Consider the following 24,116-nt stretch of genomic DNA (forward strand, 5'->3'; position numbering starts at 1 on the left):
CCATAGACTCCCCCCCATCACAGAATCAGAGACCTCCATCATAATACAGTCTCCCCTATACATAATAGACCACTCCCCCCCCCCCCCCCCATCTCCATAGATTCCCTCCACAACAGAGTCAGAGGCCCGCATCAAACCTAAGTGCAACATCTCTGCTATACATAAAAGCTCTGTGACACAGCAGAGTCCCCGCCATCATAATAAAGTCTCCCCTATTCATCAGAGCACCCACCCCCCTCATCTCCATAGATTTACCCCACCACAGAGTCAGAGGCCCCCATCAAACCTAAGTGCAACATCCCTGATATACATAAAAGCTCCCCATCACATCAGAGGTCCCCTCATTACATTAGAGGTTCTACCTTCACGTCGGAGTCCCCCCATCATAATAAAGTCTCCCCTTTACATCAGAGAACCACAATCACCATAGATCCCCTCACCACAGAATCAGATGCCCCCATCAAATCAGAGTGTAAAGTCCCTCCTATACTTGAAAGCTCCCCATCACATAAGAGTCACCCCTATACATCAGAGACCTCCCACACACACATCTCCATAGATTCCCCCAACACAGATTGAGAGGCCCTGATCAAATCCAACTGTAACGCCCCGGTTATACATGAAAGCTCCCCATCATATCAGCGGTACCCTAGTCACATCAGAGTCCCTTATCTAATAAAGTCTCCCCTATACATCAAAGACCCCCCATCACCACAGATTCCCCCAATACAGATTCAGAGGCCCTGATCAAATCCAACTGTAACGCCCCGGTTATACACGAAAGCTCCCCATCATATCAGAGGTACCCTCGTCACATCAGATTCCCCCATCCTTCACATCAGAGTCCCTTATCTAATAAAGTCTCCCCTATACATCAAAGACCCCCCCCATCACCATAGATTCCCCCAACACAGATTCAGAGGCCCTGATCAAATCCAACTGTAATGTCCCTGTTATATATGAAAGCTCTTCATCATATTGGAGGTACCCTCATCACATCAGAGTCCCCCAGCCTTTACATCAGAGTTCCCTATCTAATAAAGTCTCCCCTATACATAAAAAAAAAACCATCACCTTAGATCCCCCCCCCCCCACCACAGAATCAGAGACCCCATAAAATCAGAGCATAGAGTCTCTCCTATACATGAAAGCTCCCTATCACACCAGAGTACCCCAATGACAGAGTCCACCATTCACATTAGAGTTTCCCTATTACATCACCATAGAATTCCCCCTCATCCATCTCTGCTCCACGGCAAACTGGATCTTGTTCTCAAGCTATCCTTGGGGGAACCCAGAGGGCACTACAGGGTGCCCTGCAGTGTTGAGAGACACTGACTAAAGCAGGCCATACATTATACAACTTTCTTGTGGTTGCAGGAAAGAAAATTGCTCAATTCCCTGAACGCAGCGCCATTGCGGGGAGCCTTCCCCACCGGCAGAACACAATGATCACCACATGGGCATATAGTTCCGGCAATGATCGAAATAAAAAACCCGACAAGCTGGTTATACTAAAGTCGATCGACGTATCAACTTCGGTACAACCAGCCTTTCCCATAGATCAGGGGTATCAAACTGGAAGTCCTGCAGCTGTTGCGAAACTACATCATGCCTCTGCCTTTGGAAGTCATGATTGTAACTGTCAATCTTGCAATGCCTCATGGGGCTTGTAGTTTGGCAACAGCTGGAGGGCCACCAGTTTGACACCCGTGCCATAGATAGATCAAATCTCGACCGTTCCCTGCTGAATCAGCCAAAATTCGATCCCTCTATGGCCGGCATTAGACATTGAATGTTCAGAAATGGTAAAGAATGGAACTTTGTTGATATCTTCCACTTATATCCAAAATAAAAGGAAAAAAAAAAAAAAACATGTCATGTATGAATATGTCTTGTTCATTACATACAGTGGGGATCGAAAGTTTGGGCACCCCAGCTAAAAATTTGTATTAATGTACATAAAGAAGCCAAGGAAAGATGGAAAGATCTCCAAAAGGCATTAAATTACAGATTAGACATTCTTATAATATGTCAACAAAAGTTAGATTTTATTTCCATCATTTACACTTTCAAAATAACAGAAAACAAAAAAATGGCGTCTGCAAAAGTTTGGGCACCCTGCAGAATTTATAGCATGCACTGCCCCCTTTGCCAAGCTGAGACCTGCCAGTGTCATGGATTGTTCTCAATCATCGTCTGGGAAGACCAGGTGATGTCAATCTCAAAGGTTTTAAATGCCCAGACTCATCTGACCTTGCCCCAACAATCAGCACCATGGGTTCTTCTAAGCAGTTGTCTAGAAAACTGAAACTGAAAATAGTTGACGCTCACAAAGCTGGAGAGGGCTATAAGAAGATAGCAAACCGTTTTCAGATGTCAATATCCTCTGTTCGGAATGTAATTAAGAAATGACAGTCATCAGGAACAGTGGCAGTTAAAGCAAGATCTGGAAGACCAAGAAAAATATCAGACAGAACAGCTCGCAGGATTGTGAGAAAAACAATTCAAAACCCACGTTTGACTGCACGATCCCTCCAGAAAGATCTGGCAGACACTGGAGTTGTGGTACACTATTCCACTATAAAGAGATACTTGTACAAATATGGTCTTCATGGAAGAGTCATCAGAAGAAAACCTCTTCTATGTCCTCACCACAAAAATCATCCTTTGAACTTTGCAAAGGAACATATAGACAAGCCTGATGCATTTTGGAAACAAGTTCTGTGGACCGATGAGGTTAAAACTTAACTTTTTGGCCGGAATGAGCAAAGGTACGTTTGGAGAAGAAGGGGCACAGAATTTAATGAAAAGAACCTCTGTATAACTGTTAAGCATGGGGTTGGATCAATCATGCTTTGGGGTTGTGTTGCAGCCAGTGGCACAGGGAACATCTCACGAGTAGAAGGAAAAATGGATTCAATAAAATTTCAGCAAATCTTGGATGGTAACTTGATGCCATCTGTGAAAAAGCTGAAGTTAAAGAGAGGATGGCTTCTACAAATGGATAATGATCACCATTACAACACACCTCGAAATCCATGGGGGATTACATCAAGAGGCGTAAACTGAAGGTTTTGCCATGGCCTTCACAATCTCCTGACCTCAACATAATTGAAAATCTATGGATAGACCTTAAAAGAGCAGTGCGTGACAGACAGCCCAGAAATCTCAAAGAACTGGAAGACTTTTGTAAGGAAGAATGGGCAAAGATACCTCAAACTAGAATTGAAAGACTCTTGGCTGGCTACAAAAAGCGTTTACAAGCTGTGATACTTGCCAAAGGGGGCAGTACAAGATATTAACTCTGCAGGGTGCCCAAACTTTTGCAGACGCCATTTTTTTGTTTTCTGTTAATTTGAAAGTGTAAATGATGGAAATAAAATCTAACTTTTGTTGACATATTATAAGAATGTCTAATCTGTAATTTGATGCCTTTTGGAGATTTTTCCATCTTTCCTTGGCTTCTTTATGCACATTAATACAAATTTTTAGCTGGGGTGCCCAAACCTTCGATCCCCACTGTACATGAGAAGCAAATAACTGGGAACTATAGGGTATATTTACAGAACCAGAACAATGAAAACTGGCTATCTGGGTAAATGGGTTTAACTACTCCTGAACCAATATATTACAAGATCCAGGGTCCCTGGTGCCAAGTAGAAGTGGCTACTAAATAGTGCCAGGTGGCACCTACATTTTAGGAGTCCATTGTTTCTGGTAATAGATGTTCTCTGGCTATGTAAATGACCACAATACCATAAAACGTATGCATGATAAATACATAACCCCAAAATATAGGAGGGGCATTCCAGTCAACCGGGGACTTTTAATTTTACAGGTATAAAAAGGGATGCTGGTGTGGCGCAGTATTAAGTGGCAAGTGTGTCCTATTACTGATCAGCGGCACACATTTCGTGGGCCAGTCCAGAGACCGGTGATCTAGATGGCAGACAACAGTGTTAGTGCGCATGGAACAGCACGTGGTGATGATGTTTCTTGTGAACGAAGGCGTAAATTCCGCAGATATCTACAGAAGACTTCAAGCACAGGATGGAGATGAGACGCACAACAGCAGTAAGACATTTGAATGGTGTAAACGTTTCAAAGATGGCCGTACGATCCCGACCATGGTGGCTCCCAAGGATGGTATAGTCTGCACAAGTGAATGACATGGGTGCAGATGCTCATTTTAACCCCCCGTTGCCCCAGAAGATCACCACTGTGGGGGTATCTGAGGGGCAGAGGATTTCAACTGGATACAGAAGCCACCAGCAAATGGGACATACTGTTCTGGTGCGGTTTAACAAAAAAAAACACTAAGCTTCAGCTTTATTAAATCTGCATGATGTTTTAAATCCCAACTCCAGAATAAATGTAACCCCCCTCCCCCAGCCCTCCTCCTCCTGACTGTTTGAGGTCTTTCTCCTGACTGTTTGTTTCCTGGTATTGGTTCCTTCTTCTGGATGTTCACATTACTGCCTGTGTGGTGTGGACAATTTCCACTGGCCAGCCAGAAGAGGGGTCCTGTTGGGATCCTGAAGAGAGAGGATGTCCGACCTATGGGAGTGAACGGATTGGCCAGCAGCATTTACATGCAGTTAGCGGTCCCCACAAGAGGAAACAACGTCAGCGAGGGACTTGGATGGGGGGACTCAGATGAGTATTACTGACCTCACCAAGTAAGGAAGAATTTACTCTAAGAAAAATGGGTTAGAAGGGGGTGGGAGGTAGCAATAGACAAATATAAATGTTTTGGGTGGGCTTTAAAGAATATACATGAATTGGACGTAGGCACAATTTTAGCTTTTTTCAGGTATTTACCAAAACATATTCAAGCTATAGTTATATAATGGATCTGGGCTGTAAGTGCGCACTCTCAGGTTTAATTTGAGGGCATGTACATCCACATTGTAGGAAGGGTTTAGGAATTACAGCTCTTAAGAGTAGCCCCCCCCCCCCATTTTAAAGGGACCAAAAGTAATTGGGCAATCGAATCAAAAGCGGTTTCATGGCCAGGTGTGGGCTACTCCATTATTTCTTCATCGATGAAGCAGGTAAAAGGTCTGGAGTTGATTCTAAGTGTGGTATTTCCATTTGGAATCTATTGCTGTGAATCTACATCATGCGTTCAAAGGAGTTGTCCATGCAAGTGAAATAGGCCATTGTAAGGATTCAAAAATTAAACAAATCCATCAGGGAGATGGCAGCAATATTAGGAGTGGCCAAATCAACAGTTTGGTACATTCTGAGGAAAGAAGAATGCACTGGTAAGCTCAGCAACATAGAAAGGCATGGACGTCCACGGAAGATAACAATGATGGATGATCGCAGGATCCTCTCTGTGGTAAAGAAAAACCCATTCATAACATCCAGACAAGTGAACGACACTCTCCAGGAGGTGGGCGTATCATTGTCAAAGTCTACAATCAAGAGAAGACTTTACGAGAGCAAATACAGAGGGTTCACCACAAGGTGCAAACCATTCATAAGCCTGAAGAATAGAAAAGCCAGATTAGACTTTGCCAAAAAAAAATCTAAAAAAGCCAGACCAGTTCTGGAAAAGCATTCTTTGGATGGATGAAACTAAGATTATTCTGTACCAGAATGACGGGAAGAAAAAAGTGTGGAGAAGGCTTGGAACAGCTCATGATCCAAAGCACACAACGTCATCTGTAAAACATGGTGCAGGCAGTGTGATGGCATGGGCATGCATGGCTTCCAGTAGCACTGAGTCATTGGGGTTTATTGATGATGTGACAGAAGACAGAAGCAGCCGGATGAATTCTGCAGTGTTTACAGATATACAGTCAGCCCAGATTCAGCCAAATACAGCAAAGTTGATTGGATGGCTCTTCACAGTACAGATGGACAATGATCCAAAACACTCTGCAAAAGCAACCCAGGAGCTTTTGAAGGAAAAGAAGTGGAATATTCTGCAATGGCTGAGTCAATCACCTGATCTCAACTCAACTGAACATGCATTTCACTGGCTGAAGGCAAAACTAAAAAGGCAGAAAGACCCACAAACAAAGAACAACTGAAGACAGCTGCAGTTAGAGCCTGGCAAAGCATCAGAAAGGAGGAAACCCAGTCTGTGGTAATGTCCATGGGTTCCAGACTTCAGGCAGTCATTGCCAGTAAAGGATTCTCAACAAAATATTAAAAATGAACATTTTATTTATGATTATATTAATTTGTCCAATTACTTTTGAGCCCCTGAAAATGGAGGGACTGTGTATAAAAATGGTTGCAGTTCCTAAAATTTGAACTATGTTCAACCCCTTGAATTAAAGCTGAAAATCTGCACTTCAAATTCATTTGGATTGTTTCGGTTTAATTTATTCTGGTGGTATACAGAGCCAAAAGTATGAAAATTGTGCCTGTGTCCAAATATACATGGACTTAACTGTAGGTGGAGGACTATATTTCCCATTTTTGAATTACTCCATATAAAGCTGCATTCACACTTGTGCAACTTTAAGATTGTGCGATTTTCATTGCGACTTTGGCTTTGACCAAGCATGGCTGTGCTCCACAAAGTCGCACACAAGTCACATGTATATCATTCAGGTGCAACTTTTGAGGGTTTACAATGAAGTCTATGGCCCTCAAGTCACATGAAAGTTGGACCAAAGTTGTGCAGGAACTACTTTCAAGTCACTGCAACTTGAAGTCACACAGATATGAATGGGAAATATGGCGAGAGGGGGCGGACGGACAACTCATGGGGCCCCCGGGCAATAGGGGTCATAAGGCCCCTGTGTCCTTGCCCAAACTCAAAAAAGCCTATGAAAAAGGTACCAGGGGCATCTCATGGGGCCCCCTACTGACCCCGGGCCCTCGGGCAGTGCCCGAGTTTCCAAATGGTCAGTCCGCCCCTGATGGCGAGCGACTTGTCAAGTGACTTTGGGGTCCAAAGTCACATGACAAGTCGCACAAGTGTGAATGGGCTCTAAATCATATTTACTAAGGCACTGGTCTCCACCATTTATTATTAAAAAGATCATATTTACATAGGCATGCACATGTGCTACCGGCTTGCCCTCCTCTTCTGCCAGATGTTTCAGGTTGGAGAGCAGGAGAAGGGACCGGTAAATATGTCATATTCTGGCCCCTTCCTTTTTTGAATGAACACAGTGAGTGATCGGTGCTGATCTCTCTTGTGTTCATTGATAACTGAAGCATAGTAAACTATGTTTACTATGCTTCAGTTTCTGGATGAACAGGAAGCCGCTTAGCCCGCAGCACTTCCCATTCATTCACTATCCAGTGCAGCTGCGGAGAAAGGAACTGGAGAATCACTGTCCTTTCTCTGTCTTAAAAGTGAGACATCAGGAGGTCTGTTTGGACTGCTAATAGCCAAAGACCCCCAACTCCTTTATAAAAAATAAATAAATAAATAATATTGCAAATAATAATAAAATACTGATACTGTCCACTGGTCTACTGACTGGCACCATCCACTGTCCTACTGACACTATCCATATTTTATTACATTTTAAATTGTTTGTTTACATGTATTTATAAGTGTATATATATATACAAACACACATATATGTATGTGTATTTATATATATATACACACACACACACAAACATATATGTGTGTGTGTGTGTGTGTGTATATGTGTGTATATATATATATATATATATATATATATATATATATATATATATATATATGTGTGTGTATATATATATATATATATATGTATGTATGTGTGTATATATATATATATATATATATATACACACACACACATATATATATACATACACACACACGCACGTAATGCAATAGGCTGAGCACACATACATACATACACAGGTAACGCAATAGGCTGCGCACACCTATGATCACAGGTCATGTATGCACTCTTTGATAAGAATTTAAGGTAAACATACACTGTGTATTGTCACAGCTGAGGGCATACTGTGTGAATGGTGTGTATGCAAATGGCCAAATTGTCTCTGAATGGAGCCATCTACATGTCTCTGCTCTATCGGCGTTTTTGAAGCAGCACTTGTCTGGAAGGTGGCTGTCCTGGAAAGGAAATGCTCTTTCATTAGAATTTAGCACCACGGTTTTGATGTATGAAAGTGTCAGCCGGTTGGACTTGAGTTTCCTTCTTGTAACCACAAGACAGATTTGAACCTGTTCTGAAATGCCTGTTCCTATTTTATCTCCAATTTTCATATTAGATAACTCTGTGGTATGTCTTAAGGCCATATTTTTTTTGCCAAATGTTAGTCAAACACAACAGTCAATTACTGCTGGTGTGAACATCTGATCCCAACCCCTTGTCCCATACTTGGAGAGGAATGCGCATATTGATGACATTTAATACCACTGGCAGTAATAGCGTCCTTCCTCCCTTGCGTGATGCACATGACAAGTGAAAAAAATGTTGGAGAGAATTATCTTGACGGTGTTCCAAATTGTCCACCTACTTACACATAATAAAAAAACAAAAAAAGCAAGTGCAAAACCAATATGCACCAACCAATCGTTTCTGAGGACTGCAAGTCCTCATGCACACGGGATGTTTTTACAGCGGCTGTTTTTGGCTTCTAGAGTTTTCTCTACAGTCAGTAAACTCCCCAGTATTATCCTATGTGTCCGTGCACACACAGGCTTTAACCACTTACCGACCGTAGATAGACGAATGACGGCTTCACTGCGGCAGGCCAGTTCTGGGAGGGCGTCATGACGTCCTGCTAGAACGCGCTCTCCTGCACGCCCCTGGGGGCACGCACCTGGCGATCTCCATGATTGCTGTGTCCTACGGACACAGCTGATCACGTGATGTGGTAAAAGGCCAATCACAGCAGCCTTTAACCATGTGATCAGCCGTGCCCAATGACACACTGATCACCGGGAAATGCAAATGTCTGTTATTGGCTGCACTTTCCTCACGCTGTCACGGCAGTTGTCAGAGGAGGGATTGGCACCGATCATCAGGGCACCGATGATCGGTGCCCAGCAGTGCCACCCACCAGTGCTGCCCACATGTACCCATCAGTGCCACCCACCAGTGCCCATCAGTGCAGCCCAGCAGTGCCACCCATCAGTGCAGCCCACCAGTGCCCCCTATCAGTGCCCATCAGTGCAGCCCAGCAGTGCCAACCATCAGTGCCACCCACCAGTGCCCCCTATCAGTGCCCATCAGTGCAGCCCAGCAGTGCCGCCAGTCAGTGCCAAGTAGTGCTGCCAGTCAGTGCCACCCACCAGTGCCCATCAGTGCCACTCACCAGTGCCCATCAGTGCAGCCCAGCAGTGCCACCTATCAGTGCCCAGCAGTGCTGCCAGTCAGTGCCCCCTATCAGTGCCCATCAGTGCAGCCCAGCAGTGCCGCCAGTCAGTGCCCAGTAGTGCTGCCAGTCAGTGCCGTCAGTCAGTACCCATCAGTGCAGTCTCATCAATACACATCAGTGAAGGAGAAGAATTACCTGTTTGCAAACTTTTATAATAGAAACAGAATATAATAGAATAGGGGACACTCCCCGAAAGCTTGTCCTCAAAATTGTTTGTTAGTGCAAATAAAAAAAGTATCACGGACAGTACTCAATAATAGAAACAAAAACATTTTTTTTCAAATTGTTTGCTCTTTTTTTGTTTATAGCGCAAAAAATAAAACACTCAGCGGCGAGTACATACCACCAATAGAAAGCTCTATTTGTGTGAAAAAAAGGCTAAAATTTTCATATGGGTACAGTGTTGCATGACCGCGCAATTGTCATTCAAAGTACAACAGCACTGAAAGCTGAAAATTGGCCTGGGCAGCAAAGGGCTTTAAGTACCCGGTAGGCAAGGGGTTAACAAGCATTTTTTGGCAGGAGCGTATTCTGACTGGAAAAAAAGCCCAGAACTAGTGGGTTTCAAGAGGAGTTTTTTAGCTGTAAAAATGCTCGTACACTGATAAAAGCTGAAAAACGCTAAAAAAAACGCGGCTATCCGGCGTTTATGAGCCTGAAGATTTTGTGGGAGTATAGAGCTTTGCTAAAAAATGCAAACGCTGAAAAAGCTAATGCAAATATGCTAAAAAACACACACAGAAAACTAGAGATGCACCGATTTTTATTTTTGTATACAGTGACTGGCTGTCACTATATGTCGGTGCCGGTTTTTAAATGCAATTGAAAAGTTGTTTTTTTTTCTTCACTATAGCTCAGAGAATCTGCTGTCACTTTCTCCGAGCTAAAAGAAACAAAGTTTCTTTTTAGTTTCTTTCCAGAGCTAAAAGAACGTCTTATTAAATTCTGAGCTATAGTGAAGAAAAAAAAAAGCCGGAAATTGCATTTAAAAACCGGCATTGTCCTATAGTGACAGCCAGTGAGGGAGCCTCTCTGTATACACTGCTACCTCACTGTATACACTGCTCCTCTCCTGTCCCCTCGCGCACACTGCTCCTCTCCTGTCCCCTCCTTCTGCACACTGCTCCCCCCCCCCTACAAAGATGGCCTTTCAATCATATGCCATCACATAGGGGACTATTACCTCCCTACTTCATCCAATCAGAGAATTCTTTCCATTAATTTAGAAAACGAATGGCACCCTGCTATGCGGCTGGCCTCCTATGCGAACAATGTAGCAGGGCAGCTGCTCGGCACGGGATCCAGAGACTAGTGGAGGTCATTGTAGTAGTGGTGGCTATACAGGCGATTTCCAGTTTCTAGAGCCTTTCCACAGGTATAGCATATGAACCATGTAACTATGTAAAATATCCATCATTGGAATTCTTTAATTTTATTTGTTTCCATATTTTCTCCTATTAGAGAATCAACGACAGCCTGAAAAGAGTACAAAATAATAAAAACTATAACTTTTGTACTAATAGTGACTTCGGTAAATGAAAAGGTCAACAAGAAACAAATGATACGTGTTGTTCAGCTTCCGCTAACACCATGACGTAACGCGGAGGGCGGAGCGAACGTAGACGAGGACCAGAAGTGACACGTAAGGAAGTTCACATCAACATTCTGTCATGTTTAACCTCCTCGGCTGTATGATTCTTTCCGATTTTTTGTGCTGAAAGCGGTACCATTTTTTTGCATGGAAATATGTAGTTTTTTATTGTAGGCTGTAATTTTTAGGAATAACTCACTGAAATCTGTCCGAACAAGAGTCTAGTAAACATCCCGGGTAGGATAAAATTTGAAACACAAAATCATAAATTATAATTTAATAAATAATCATAAAAAATAATAATATAATAATAATAAAATTCAATAATATACCGTATTTTCCGGCGTATAAGACGACCCCCTACTTTTCCTGTTAAAATATAGGGTTTGAGCTATACTCGCCGTATAAGACTACCCCTCTTCCAACACACACCAAATAAAAATGAAAAACATCAGATTTGATTTCAATATGGTATGCTATTTCAGTATGGTATTCCAATGATGGGGTGCTATTCCTCCCACTGACACCAATGATGAGGCACTACTCCTCCCACTGACACCAATGATGGGGCACTATTTCATCCACTGACACCAATGATGGGGCACTATTCCTCCCACTGATACCAATGATGGGACACTATTCCTCCCACTGACACCAATGATGGTGCCCCATCATTAGTGTCAGTGTGTGAGGAATAGTGCCCCATCATTAGTCAGTGGGAGGAATAGTGCCCCATCATTAGTCAGTGGGAGGAATAGTGGCCCATCATTGGTATCAGTGGGAGGAATAGTGCCCCATCATTGGTGTCAGTGGGAGGAATAGTGTCCCATCATTGGTGTCAGTGGGAGGAATAGTGCCCCATCATTGGTGTCAGTGGGAGGAATAGTGCTCCATCATTGGTATCAGTGGGAGGAATAGTGTCCCATCACTGGTGTCAGTGGGAGGAATAGTGCTCCATCATTGGTGTCAGTGGGAGGAATAGCGGCCCATCATTGGTATCAGTGGGAGGAATTGTGCCCCATCATTGGTGTCAGTGGGAGGAATAGCGCCCCATCATTGGTATCAGTGGCAGGAATTGCGCCCCATCATTGGTGTCAGTGGGAGGAATAGTGCCCCATCATTGGTATCAGTGGGAGGAATAGTGCCCCATTGTTGGTATCAGTGGGGAGAACAGTGCCTCATCGTTGGTGTCAGTGGGGGAGGAACAGTGCCTCATCGTTGGTGTCAGTGTGGAGGAGGAATAGTGCCCCATCGTTAGTGTCAGTGGGGGAGAGGAGCGGCTGCTCCTTCTTCCAGTGCGGCCACTCGATTTTCGCGGGGCCGCTCGGCTCCGCCTCCTCGCCGGTGATTGGTCGCCTGTGTGCCTTTCCAGTGCTGGCGCCCAATCACCGGTGAGGAGGTGGAGCCGAGCGGCCGCGTGACCATCGAGCGGCCGAACTGAAAGAAGGAGCAGCCGCGCTTCCTGGACCGGATCGTCGTGGGACCGGAGCCAGGTAAGGTACAGCAGCCCCTCTGTCCACCCCTGTACTTAGTGTCCGTTGGAGGAGGAGGGGGGGCCGCGCCGCGCCGCCCCTCGAAAAAGTGCCGCCCTGACACGTCGTATAAGACGTAAGACATAAGTCGTACACGGCGTATAAGACGACCCCCGACTTTTCAGTAGATTTTCAGGGGTTGAAAAGTCGTCTTATACGCCGGAAAATACGGTAATCAAACCAAAAACACTGAAATTTGAAATACAGAGGCAAATTCGCACATCACTGAGCAAAGTCGCAAAATCGTTTTCAGTGTCTGATGAGGAATTTCCCCCACCAATTATTATCACTCAATTCTGCAAGTGGTTCTAATTTACTATCGCTGTTCTCTAGCCGGTCTAAAACCGCTTTTGACGTAAAGGGACGCTTTTTGGACGCCATGGACTTTTCTAAGTTTCCAGGCAGAAAGAACATTCAAAATGTAGGCAGGGCGCCGGACAAAGCAGTAGGGACAAAATATATATGAAATGCATTGAAACAGCAATGACAGCAAAAATAACATTTTTTAAAAATTTCAAATTTCCCGCCGGTTCCAGCGCCCGTACGTCCCGACGTCACAGGGACCGGAACACATAAGCCGGATGCCGGCATTGGCCGGAGGAGATGGCCGGGGACGCTGCAGGGGACACATCACGGGAGCGAAGGACAAGGTAAGTGCTGCAGGGAATCCCTGAGCAACGCTGCATGGTAAGCCCGAGTGTAGCTCGGGGTTACCGCTCTTGGTACTCAAATTTTACCCCGAGCTACACTCGGGAATACCGCTAAGGAGGTTAAATGCAATTTTAAAAGTGTTCTGTTTGTTAGTGCAGTTAATAGATTTTACTACAATTACTGCACTATGGGAGCTTCTCTCTACTAGCTGATAAACGGACGTTCAGGAGCTGTTCTGCGTTTTTTTTCAGCAGCCCCTGAACTCCCCCTAATGTTTTCCTATGTGTCCATGTACACATCTTCCTTTACAGGCTGTTGAGTTTACAGTCGTTTTTTTGAACGCACCAAACTTGTGTTCAGGAGTAGATTTTCTCAGCGATTCAAACGGCAAGTGCTTGTAAACGCGGCTAACCGCGTTTATAAGCGTTTGTGTTTAGAAGCTTTTTTTTTTTTTTTAACTCTTCCATATCCAGATGCTGTCCAAAGCTTTTTTTCATCATCAGAAAAGCATGCAAAGTGTTTTCCATGTATTCAAGTGGACCCGGTACACCAGCGCAGTCAGTTCCATGTTTTGCGTGAAGGAAACAATGGTGGAACGTGCCGCATTATGCTCATGATGGGATCCATAGTGAATTCAACCAGAAAAGACAGGTCATCTCAACACATACTGCTCTCTCTGCTTCTGCTCTCTCTATTTCTCTCAAAATGTCTGAAATAGTTCATTTGTTACTGCTTTTTACTACCTCTCCCACCCTTGGAAACAAAAGATATGTTAATGACCATTCACACCTCAGACCTCTCCCACCCTTGGAAACAAAAGATATGTCAGTGACCATTCACACCTCAAATTCCCCATGAAGACCCCCTGCCAGGTGGCCTTAATGACTCCCTCCACCAGACACCTCTCCCACCCTTGGAAACAAAAGAAATGTTAATGAGCAACTCACACCTAAGCTAATCTCAACACATCCTGCTGTCTCTGCTTCTACTCTCTGTATTTCTCTGAAACAGTCTGAAATAGTTAATAATTTACCACTTTTCAGTGTATTCTGGGCATTTTGGAAGGTCTCCTGTGCTTATCTTTAAAAAACGCTTCTAAACGCAAACGCTCATAAACGCGGTATGCAAACGTGGCTAAACATTATTTTTTTTTTACGTTTTCCAGCAGTCAGTTTCTATCGTTTAGAAGGGTTTTCCAAATCTCCCGTGTACATGGAGCCTTAGTATAAAATTTGATATAATTTTCTTGCACGCCCCATCCAGTGATTTTGTGGGATATTGCTCATTCTTTAGCTACAAAACCCTTTCTTTTTTTTTTTAGCCCGTGTACATGGAGCCTAAGGCAGGGGCGTCAAACTGGTGGCCCTCCAGCTGTTGCAAACTACAAGTCCCATCATGCCTCTGCCTTTGGGAGTCATGCTTACAACTGTCAATTTTGCAAGGTATCATGGGATTTGTAGTTTGGCAACAGCTGGAGGGCCACCAGTTTGACACCCGTGTGCTCTAATTAAAGCAATGGGCCACATAAATATGTACAAGATTTAAAAGGGACCGAACCCTTTGTTCCCTGGAGCCATTATCATTCTCAGCAAGGGGGGGACCCTAGTGGTCAGGAGGCCTGGAATACCTCGGCTATGTATATCCATGAGATTTACTATCACTGATATACTTACAGGTGCACACTCGGTACTAGGATTTATCAACACTGAAGATAATCACTGTCATTGATCTCAACAAGGCGGGAGTTTAAAGAAAGACTGTTTACTTCCACAATATATTATGTTTTTTGATCAAATGAAATATGGGTATGATGTTATGTATTTGAGCATGCATGTATTCGTTTATGATTTGGGAGCACACATTGATTGACACACTACTTAAAGCCGATCTCCACCCAAAAGGAGAAGCTCCACTTGTCTGCCTCTTCCCCCCCTCCACTGCCACATATGGGGGGTGGAGACGGGCACCTGGTTTTGACAGGTACCCCTCCCACTTCTGGCTCAGTTTGCTGTGGCGAACTTACCTGGAAGTACGGCCTCCCTTCTTCCCCTGCAGCCTTCTGGGACACTTCACAGGATCACATGCGCAGTGGGAAACTGGCTGTGAAGCTGTAAGGCTTCGCTGCTGCTTTCCCTCAGTCAAGATGGCAGCACCCGATAGCCGATTGAAGAACTGGCTCGGGTGAGGACACCGCTGGATGCCTGGATGGGTAAGTAGGCTAATATTAAAAGTCAGCAGCTGATGACTTTTAATTTTATATTTTGGGGGGGGGGGGGGGGGGGAGAGAACAACTCCTTGTTAACACCTTCCCGCCCGGCCTATAGAAGATTGACGGCTGGGCGGGACACTCGCCGTTGTGACTTGTGTCATGTGACGTACTGTCAAAACGAGCCGCACAGCAGCGCAATCTGTAACCGACTGACAATGACATATCACTACATTGGCCCGTTGCCAGTGTCATGTGACCGCTGTGTCCAAACACAGCAGATCACATCAATTGTATACAATGGATGGCTTCCTGTCATGCCATCCATTGTATACAATTATGTTGTTAGCTGTGACTGGTCAAAGCAGGCACATGATACAGACAGGGCTAATCAGATCCCATCTGTATCATGTGATCAACTTTGCCCAATCACAGCTAATCACAACAAAAGACTGAATGAATCAGTTTCATTCAGTAACAATGATTGCAAATATCAATGAAATACATCGGCATTAGCAATCTTGTTAAAAAAAATCCTGATCACTAGTTCAATGTTACTATGGTAACATCGTATTGCTTTGGTCAGGGTGTGCTGAAAAATAAAATAGTAAAAAAAGAAAAAATTTAATAAAAAAATAAAAAAAATAATAGAAACATTTAAAAAAAAATACAAATTCAATCATTATTATTATTTTCACCAAAGAAATGTAGCAGAATACATTTTGCCCTAAATTTATGAAGAAATGTTATTTATTTGCTAAATTTTATAACAGAAACAAAGAAAAGTGCATCTTTTTTTCAAAAGTTTCAGGTGTTTTTTGTTGTATTTAGCAAAAAAAAAAACTCAGTGGTGATTAAACACCACCAAAAGAAAACTCTATTTGTGTTAAAAAAATGATGAAAATTTCATATGGGTTCAGTGTTGCATGACTGTGCAATTGTCATTCAAGTACGACAACGCTGAAAGCTCATAATTGGCCTGGGCAGGAAGAGGGGTATAACCTCCCGGTATTGAAGTGGTTATACAGCAGCGTAACACAATTTTTTTTTTAGCTCATAAGGCCCCAAGGTACATGGGATGTTTCTGAACGGTGGAAACTGACTGCTGGAAAACGTACGTTAAAAAACGTCTGATTAGCTGCGTTTGCATAACGCGTTTATGTGCGTTTGCGTTTAGAAGCATTTTTTAAAGATAAGCACAGGAGAACCTCCCAAATGCCCAAAATGCACTGAATAGTGGTAAATTAACTATTTCAGACTGTTTCAGAGAAATACAGAGAGTAGAAGCAGAGACAGCAGTATGTGTTGAGATTAGCTTAGGTGTGAGTTGCTCATTAGCATTTCTTTTGTTTCCAAGGGTGGGGAAGGTGTCTGGTGGAGGGAGTCATTAAGGCCACCTGGCAGGGGGTCTGCATGAGGAATCTGAGGTGTGAATGTCATTAACATATCTTTTGTTTCCAAGGGTGGGAGAGGTCTAAGGTGAATTGGTCATTACAATGTGTGACAAGCTTGGTAGGAACATCCTGTGTTCAGTGTTTTGTCCATCTGACTACCTTGAAAACGCTTTCTGTTCATTTGTCATGATTATTATTATTATTATTATACAGGATTTATGGCACCAACAGTTTGCTCAGCGCTTTACAATATAACGGGAGACAATACAGCAACAATACAGTTCAATACAAGAGGGATAGGAGGGCCCTGATCCTGGGAGCTTACAATCTAGGAGGGAGGGGCTAGTGGTACAAAAGGTAATAACTGTGGGGGATGGACTGGTTGGAAGAGTAGAAAATTCCATTATTAGCTGAGGGCAGGATAGGCTTCCCTGAAGAGAGAGGTTTTCAGAGATCACCTAAAAGTGAGCAGAGTAGGCGATAGTCTGATAAATTGGGGTAGAGAGTTCCAGAGGATGGGGGAAGTTCTGGAAAAGTCCTGGAGACGAGCATGGGAGGAGAAAAGGGAGCTAGAGAGCAGGAGGTCTTGCGAGGAGCGGAGAAGACGGTTTGGGTGATATTTAGAGACATAGAGTTATAAATGGCTTTATATGTTATTATTTTGAATTTTATCCGTTGGGCAATGGGAAGCCAGTGGAGGGAATGGCAGAGAGGGGTGGAGGACACTGAGTGGAGGCCAGTGGAGGGATTGGCAGAGAGGGGTGGAGGACACTGAGTGGAGGTCAGTGGAGGGATTGGCAGAGAGGGGTGGAGGACACTGAGTGGAGGCCAGTGGAGGGATTGGCAGAGAGGGGTGGAGGACACTGAGTGGAGGTCAGTGGAGGGATTGGCAGAGAGGGGTGGAGGCCAGTGGAGGGATTGGCAGAGAGGGGTGGAGGACACCGAGTGGAGGCCAGTAGAGGGATTGGCAGAGAGGGGTGGAGGACACTGAGTGGAGATCAGTGGAGGGATTGGCAGAGAGGGGTGGAGGACACTGAGTGGAGGTCAGTGGAGGGATTGGCAGAGAGGGGTGGAGGACACTGAGTGGAAGCCAGTGGAGGGATTGGCAGAGAGGGGTGGAGGACACTGAGTGGAGGTCAGTGGAGGGATTGGCAGAGAGGGGTGGAAGACACTGAGTGGAGGCCAGTGGAGGGATTGGCAGAGAGGGGTGGAGGACACTGAGTGGAGGTCAGTGGAGGGATTGGCATAGAGGGGTGGAGGACACTGAGCGGAGGTCAGTGGAGGGATTGGCATAGAGGGGTGGAGGACACTGAGCGGAGGTCAGTGGAGGGATTGGCAGAGAGGGGTGGAGGACACTGAGTGGAGGTCAGTGGAGGGATTGGCAGAGAGGGGTGGAGGACACTGAGTGGAGGTCAGTGGAGGGATTGGCAGAGAGGGGTGGAGGACACTGAGCGGAGGTCAGTGGAGGGATTGGCAGAGAGGGGTGGAGGACACTGAGTGGAGGTCAGTGGAGGGATTGGCAGAGAGGGGTGGTAGATACAGAACGGTTAGTAAGGTGGATAAGTCTGGCAGCATGATGAAAAAAGGCTCTGGACAGCATCGGGAACTGTAAGAGTTAAAAAAAAATTTAAATGCAAACGCGATAAACGTGCTTCACCGCGTTTACAAGCGTTTTGCATTTGAAACGCAAATAAAATCAACTGCTGAACGCAAGTTTTCTGCATTTAAAAATACAACTGTAAACTCAACTGCCTGTAAACGACTCTGTGTAGATGGACACATAGGAAAACATTAGGGTGAGTTCAGGGGCTGCTGAAAAAACCGCTGAACAGTTCCTAAACGTGAGTTTATCAGCTGCAGTGTACAAGAGCCCTAAGAGTATAAATACAGGCTAAACTACGATGAAAGAGTTAAAAAAACCATTTTTTGTTGATCCTGTAGAAAACAGCTGAGTGCATGGAAATGTATTAATAATGGCCCGCTGGTTTTTATAGAGAACAAATGACCCCGGGCTTATTATCCCATGTTATTCCCAACACTGTGATCTTATCCAAGCTGTTTATCATTTTGTGGCCTCTATATAAAGCAGTCTTTTCTAAACCTGACTCTCTGTTCTTCAAAGGAATCTCATTTCACTGGTCAGTACTCGATCTTCATCACGGAGACATCCAGTGTCTTGCCAACACTTAGGGAAAGATTTATATTCCCTCATTAAATCAAAGTTATGAAGATCTAATGCTAAAAAGGCAGAGTGCTTTGAACGGCGCTGGCATGCTGCAAGCTAAGTGACGTTCTTCGTTTAATGGCTTGCATAACCTCTACAAACTCCCAAGCTGAAGAACCTAATCCCTCTCCCGCCTGTGAGACATGTATGCCTGGTCTCCTAGTAATACGGTGATTGGTGCTTAGTGACCTGCAATCTGCATCAGGGCATCAAAGCAAAGTGAAGAAAAGGGGCTTACGTCTGAATAGCAATCGCTAGGACTGTGGAAGAAACATTAGTGCGGGTCTTACAGAGCCGGTCCAAAGCTGGCATACACGTATAAAACGTAAAAGATACGGGAATCCCTACGCTGGGCTATTGTTTTATGACAGCCAGTGCTGGCTGTCATGATACCCAGAGGCGGACTGACCATTTGAGCACTCGGGCACTGCCCGAGGGCCCGGGGTCAGTAGGGGGCCCCAGGAAATGCCCCTGGTACCTTTTTTATAGGCTTTTTTGAGTGTGGGCAAGGACACAGGGGCCCCATGATCCCCTATTGCCCGGGGGCCCCATGAGTTGTCAGTCCGCCCCTGATGATACCCGAACAGTGTCTGGATGCAGATGCTGTTTAGCCAATGATTTTTCAACAGGCTCCTTTGAAAAAAGTTGAACAATCAACTTTTGCTGAATAAAGTGGTGCTGGCGGGACCGTACACTGCTTGAATCTCAGGTAATCCCGCAGGAATTGGTGGAAATTTGAGCAATGTATGGTCGCATTGAGACAGCAATTTGTTTTAAAGAAACTGTGATGGTTAAAATTAGGGATGCACAGATATATCGGGCGCCGAAAATTATCAGTGGAAAATAGGGTTACTGATGTCTGCTGATAGAAAAAAAAAAAGAAGGTGCCGATAAAGATAATTGACTTCAATGCAAAACGCATCCCATTGATTTCACTGAAAAAGTTGCCTCCTGCTGACTCCAATGCAAAATCGCGCCCCGCTGACTCCAATGCAAAATCGCGCCCCGCTGACTCCAAGGCAAAATCGCGCCCCGCTGACTCCAAGGCAAAATCGCTCCCCGCTGACTCCAAGGCAAAATCGCGCCCGCTGACTCCACTGCAAAATCGCGCCCCGCTGACTCCACTGCAAAATCGCGCCCCGCTGACTCCACTGCAAAATCGCGCCCCGCTGACTCCACTGCAAAATCGCGCCCCGCTGACTCCACTGCAAAATCGCGCCCCGCTGACTCCACTGCAAAATCGCGCCTCGCTGACTCCACTGCAAAATCGCGCCCCGCTGACTCCAAGGCAAAATCGCGCCCCGCTGACTCCAAGGCAAAATCGCGCCCCGCTGACTTCAATGCAAAATCGCGCCCCGCTGACTTCAATGCAAAAATCGCGTCCCGCTGACTTCAATGCAAAATCACGTCCAATTGATTTCATTGACTCAGCGGCTAGACTCATCCACCTCACCAACCGCTCCACATCTGCCTCCCCCCTCTGCCAATCCCTTCATTGGCTCCCGATTGCCCAACGCATCAAGTTCAAACTGCTAACTCTGACCTACAAAGCCATTCACAACGCTGCCCCGAACTACATAACTGGCCTGATACCCAAATACTACCCTACCCGTGCCCTCCGCTCCTCACAGGACCTCCTACTCTCTAGCTCCCTGGTCTCCTCCTCCCACGCCCGATTGCAGGACTTCTCTAGGACTTCCCCCCATCCTCTGGAACTCCCTACCCCAATCCATCAGACTGTCACCTACCCTCCTCACCTTCAGGCACACCCTGAAAACCCTCCTCTTCAGGGAAGCCTACCCCAACCTCACCTAACAGCCGACCTCACCTAACAACTAACCTCCTCCACTCCTCCCACCACTCCATCCCCCACAGCCATCTCCTCCTGTACCACCTTCCCCTCCCTCCTAGATTGTAAGCTCGAAAGAGCAGAGCCCTCGAACCCCTTGTGTATTGTATTGTTACTGTCTTGTCTCATGTTCTGTCCCCCTTGCTACTGTACAGCTCTGAGCATACCCTTGGGCGCTATATAAATACTGTATAATAATTGAAAAAAATTGCGTCCCATTGACATCATTGCAAAATCTCTTCCCACTGACGTCAATGCAAAATCGCTTCCCATTGATGTCAATGCAAAATCGCTTCCCATTGATGTCAATGCAAAATCGCTTCCCATTGATGTCAATGCAAAATCGCTTCCCATTGACGTCAATGCAAAATCGTGTCCCACTGACTTCACTGCAAAACCGCTCCCTATTGACGTCAATGCAAAACCGCTCCCTATTGACGTCAATGCAAAAACACCTCTAAGTTTTTACATTTTATATATATTTCACTTTCTGTCCAATTTTTGTGCGTTACTTTCAATAAAAGTTATTTCATGTTACTGATGGTATTTTTAAAATTCATATTCATTTAAATTCATGATATTAAGTCGAATATAATATAATTATATATAAAAAATATAAAAAAAAAAAAAACTGTTTCAGTTTTGGTTTTCCGCTCAGCGCATCCTGAATTTTTGGTTTCAGTCCAGAATGTTTGTCTTGGTGCACCACTAGGCTAAGTCAAAGTGCTTACAGACTTGTGTCCTCTGCAGTGCCCAGCGGTTCCCGCTCCGGACCCCTACATAGCCACACTGACTGTGTTGATGGGGCAATCAAGCTATTTTTTTTGCCTTCCAGCCATGGTGGTGGAAGGAAAGAAGATGATTTTTGTTTAAATTTTTGGGGTTCATTTGATTTTCTAATGGTTATTGTAATCAAATTGGCGTTTTGACTGCAGTGACCAGAAAATTTGAAGCAGCATTTTTCTTGAATTCATTTCTAACAGTAATAAAATATTGTAGCTGCTGACTTCTATTATAAGGATATGCCAATCAGTGATCACATAAATAGTAAGCAAGATGTCACTTGTGACATCATTGCTTACTACATGTGAAATCTGTGAATGATCACAGAGGTCACATGGTACAAGGCTATTCACAACAGTATTTCTCAATGGCTACAATAATGCAGCCAGAAAAGAAGAAGAAATGATTGCTTTTACAGCCTTTATGAGTGTAAAAGTAATCAGGGTAAAGAAAAAAAAATTCATCACCCCCCACAAGTAGTACAGTGTCACCATATCACTATGGTGACACTGTACTGCTAGGGTCTCAGTATTTAAAAAAAAATACAAAAAAAACCCATAAATAATATAAAAAAAATAAAATGTAAGAAAAAGAATTTAGAAAAATTATAATTTTTGGTTATAAACTAATTTGGGTTATTTTTTTTTACTAAAAAGATAATTGAATACATTTTGGTCAAGATTTATGAAGAAAGATTATTTATTGCAAAATTTTATAAGAAAATCACTTTTTTTCAAAATGTTTGGACTTTTTCATTTATATAGCAAAAAAAAATTTAAATCTCAGTGCTGTGCAGAGAAATACACAGCAGCATGTTACTGCTGGAAGGAGAGAGACTTGTGTTTACACACAGGTCTCTCCCGTCACTGTTTCACAGCGACGGGTGCCAGTGGGCAATCTCCAGCCGGGACTCGGTGAACGACATCTGTAGACGCCAATGGCTGCACGCGCGCCCCCTACCCAGAGATGCAAATCGCACATATATATATATACACAATTTTGCACAGCCCTGCTGCCCTGTAGCAGTATTTCTGCTATAGGGCAGCAGGGAACCAGTGTAAAAGCACAAAAGACTGGGTGATCACATGTAGTTACTTACTTCGCACTTCCTGTAGGAAATCCAGGCAAGGTCGGCTAGTTCCAGAGATACTTAATGATACAGCTAGAGGGGTCTGTCCTTCATAGTTCCTAGTGTTCGTGTCGGCCCCATAATTGTACAACATACGGGCGCAAAGGACATCATCCCGCAGAGCCGAAAGGTGAAGAGGTGTCTGCCCATCTTCTAGCCTCCCCAAGTTCGTATCAGCCCCTCTTTGCAAAAACATGCGACAATATGAATGGTTACTTTTGATCACAGCATAGCGTAGCAGAAACCCGTTTTGAATATCAATGTTGGCGTTGTGGTCCAGGAGAATTTTGACGCAGCTGGATCTCTCTCGGATGATGGCGAGCTGCAGGGGAGTGGTGCCCTTGTCACTAAGCGGATCAACCTCAGCTTTAAACTCCAACAGTAACCTGACAAAAGAATCTCTTCCATAGTGGGCAGCCACATGTAGCGGTGTCCAACCATCATTGCTCTTGGCATTAATGATGTCACTGCGATATTCCGATTCCAACATCAGGCGTGCGATTCGAGCCCTTCCATGCATGGCAGCATAGTGTAATGCTGTAAAGCCCCCTATCAAGTCCTTTACTGTAGGATCCGCTGAATAGAAAAAGAAAGACAACAAAAAAGTGATTACAGAAAATCTTTTAGTACACACTTGGCAAATATTTGTTTGATATAAAACTGAATCCAGGGCCACTCATCCACATGTGCATACAGCCGCGTTGTCTGTCAACCTGTCACTGACTTGTACAGGCGGCTGCTCTGTATACTGTACAGCTAGCTCCCTGTGGCTGTGTGGATGAGGCCTTGATTTCAATAACTGAAACATGTTTACAAAATTATTTACCAGCAGTTAACCAAGTGCTTATCTGGAAATTATACACCAATATACACGAAGGAAGCCAGTACTGAAAGACATATTTAAAGTGGTAGTAATGTCAAAAATGTAAAAATCCATCAGTGGTAATGCGATCTGAGCTGCGCATGCGCGGCTCAGATCACATTAACGCCAGCTATGCGTGCTGCAGCGATTTGACTCCTGTGAACATGCACAGGAGTGACGTCACCTGAGGCCTGGCCAATCAAGTGGCTGAAGATGAGGAACCCTGAAGCAATAGTGGGCGGACATGGAAGCCACTAGGGAGAGCCATGACAGCGCAGCGCTGCAGGATTCCCTTTGCAGATAAGTCTGTAATGATGTGTTCGTATACAGTGCACACTAGTACATTAAGAATAAAAGCAAACAAGGGCGCACTCTCATCGTGCATTAACATGGTACACCGTGTATTTATTGAAAAAAACATATAGATATATATGTCAGGACAGGGGCCGAGGAACGGACAGGCAGGCCTAACAATGTAACGCACTAGCTGACGACAACCACTACCCACAGACCGAAGTCCCTCAGGGCGCGGAGTCTAAGTCCCAGGCTGCCCTTCACCAGGGCCCCTGATGGTGGG

The 24,116-nt window shown here is 44.6% G+C and overlaps 1 protein-coding gene across 2 annotated transcripts in view; it reads right to left on the reverse strand.

Annotated features, from left to right (window-relative positions):
- ASB7 (ankyrin repeat and SOCS box containing 7) overlaps window positions 1-24,116 on the reverse strand; it is a 104,655-nt gene that overhangs the window by 21,038 nt on the left and 59,501 nt on the right. For both annotated transcript variants that reach the window (XM_089655527.1, XM_089655528.1), the window contains exon 5: window positions 22,648-23,253. In XM_089655527.1, coding sequence (XP_089511653.1) covers window positions 22,648-23,253 — 606 coding nt within the window. The remainder of the gene's footprint in view (window positions 1-22,647; window positions 23,254-24,116) is intronic.

The sequence above is a fragment of the Staurois parvus genome, unplaced genomic scaffold, assembly GCF_062004578.1.
Source record: "Staurois parvus isolate SC_StPar_1 unplaced genomic scaffold, SC_StPar_1.0 ptg000845l, whole genome shotgun sequence".
Lineage (NCBI taxonomy): Eukaryota > Metazoa > Chordata > Amphibia > Anura > Ranidae > Staurois > Staurois parvus.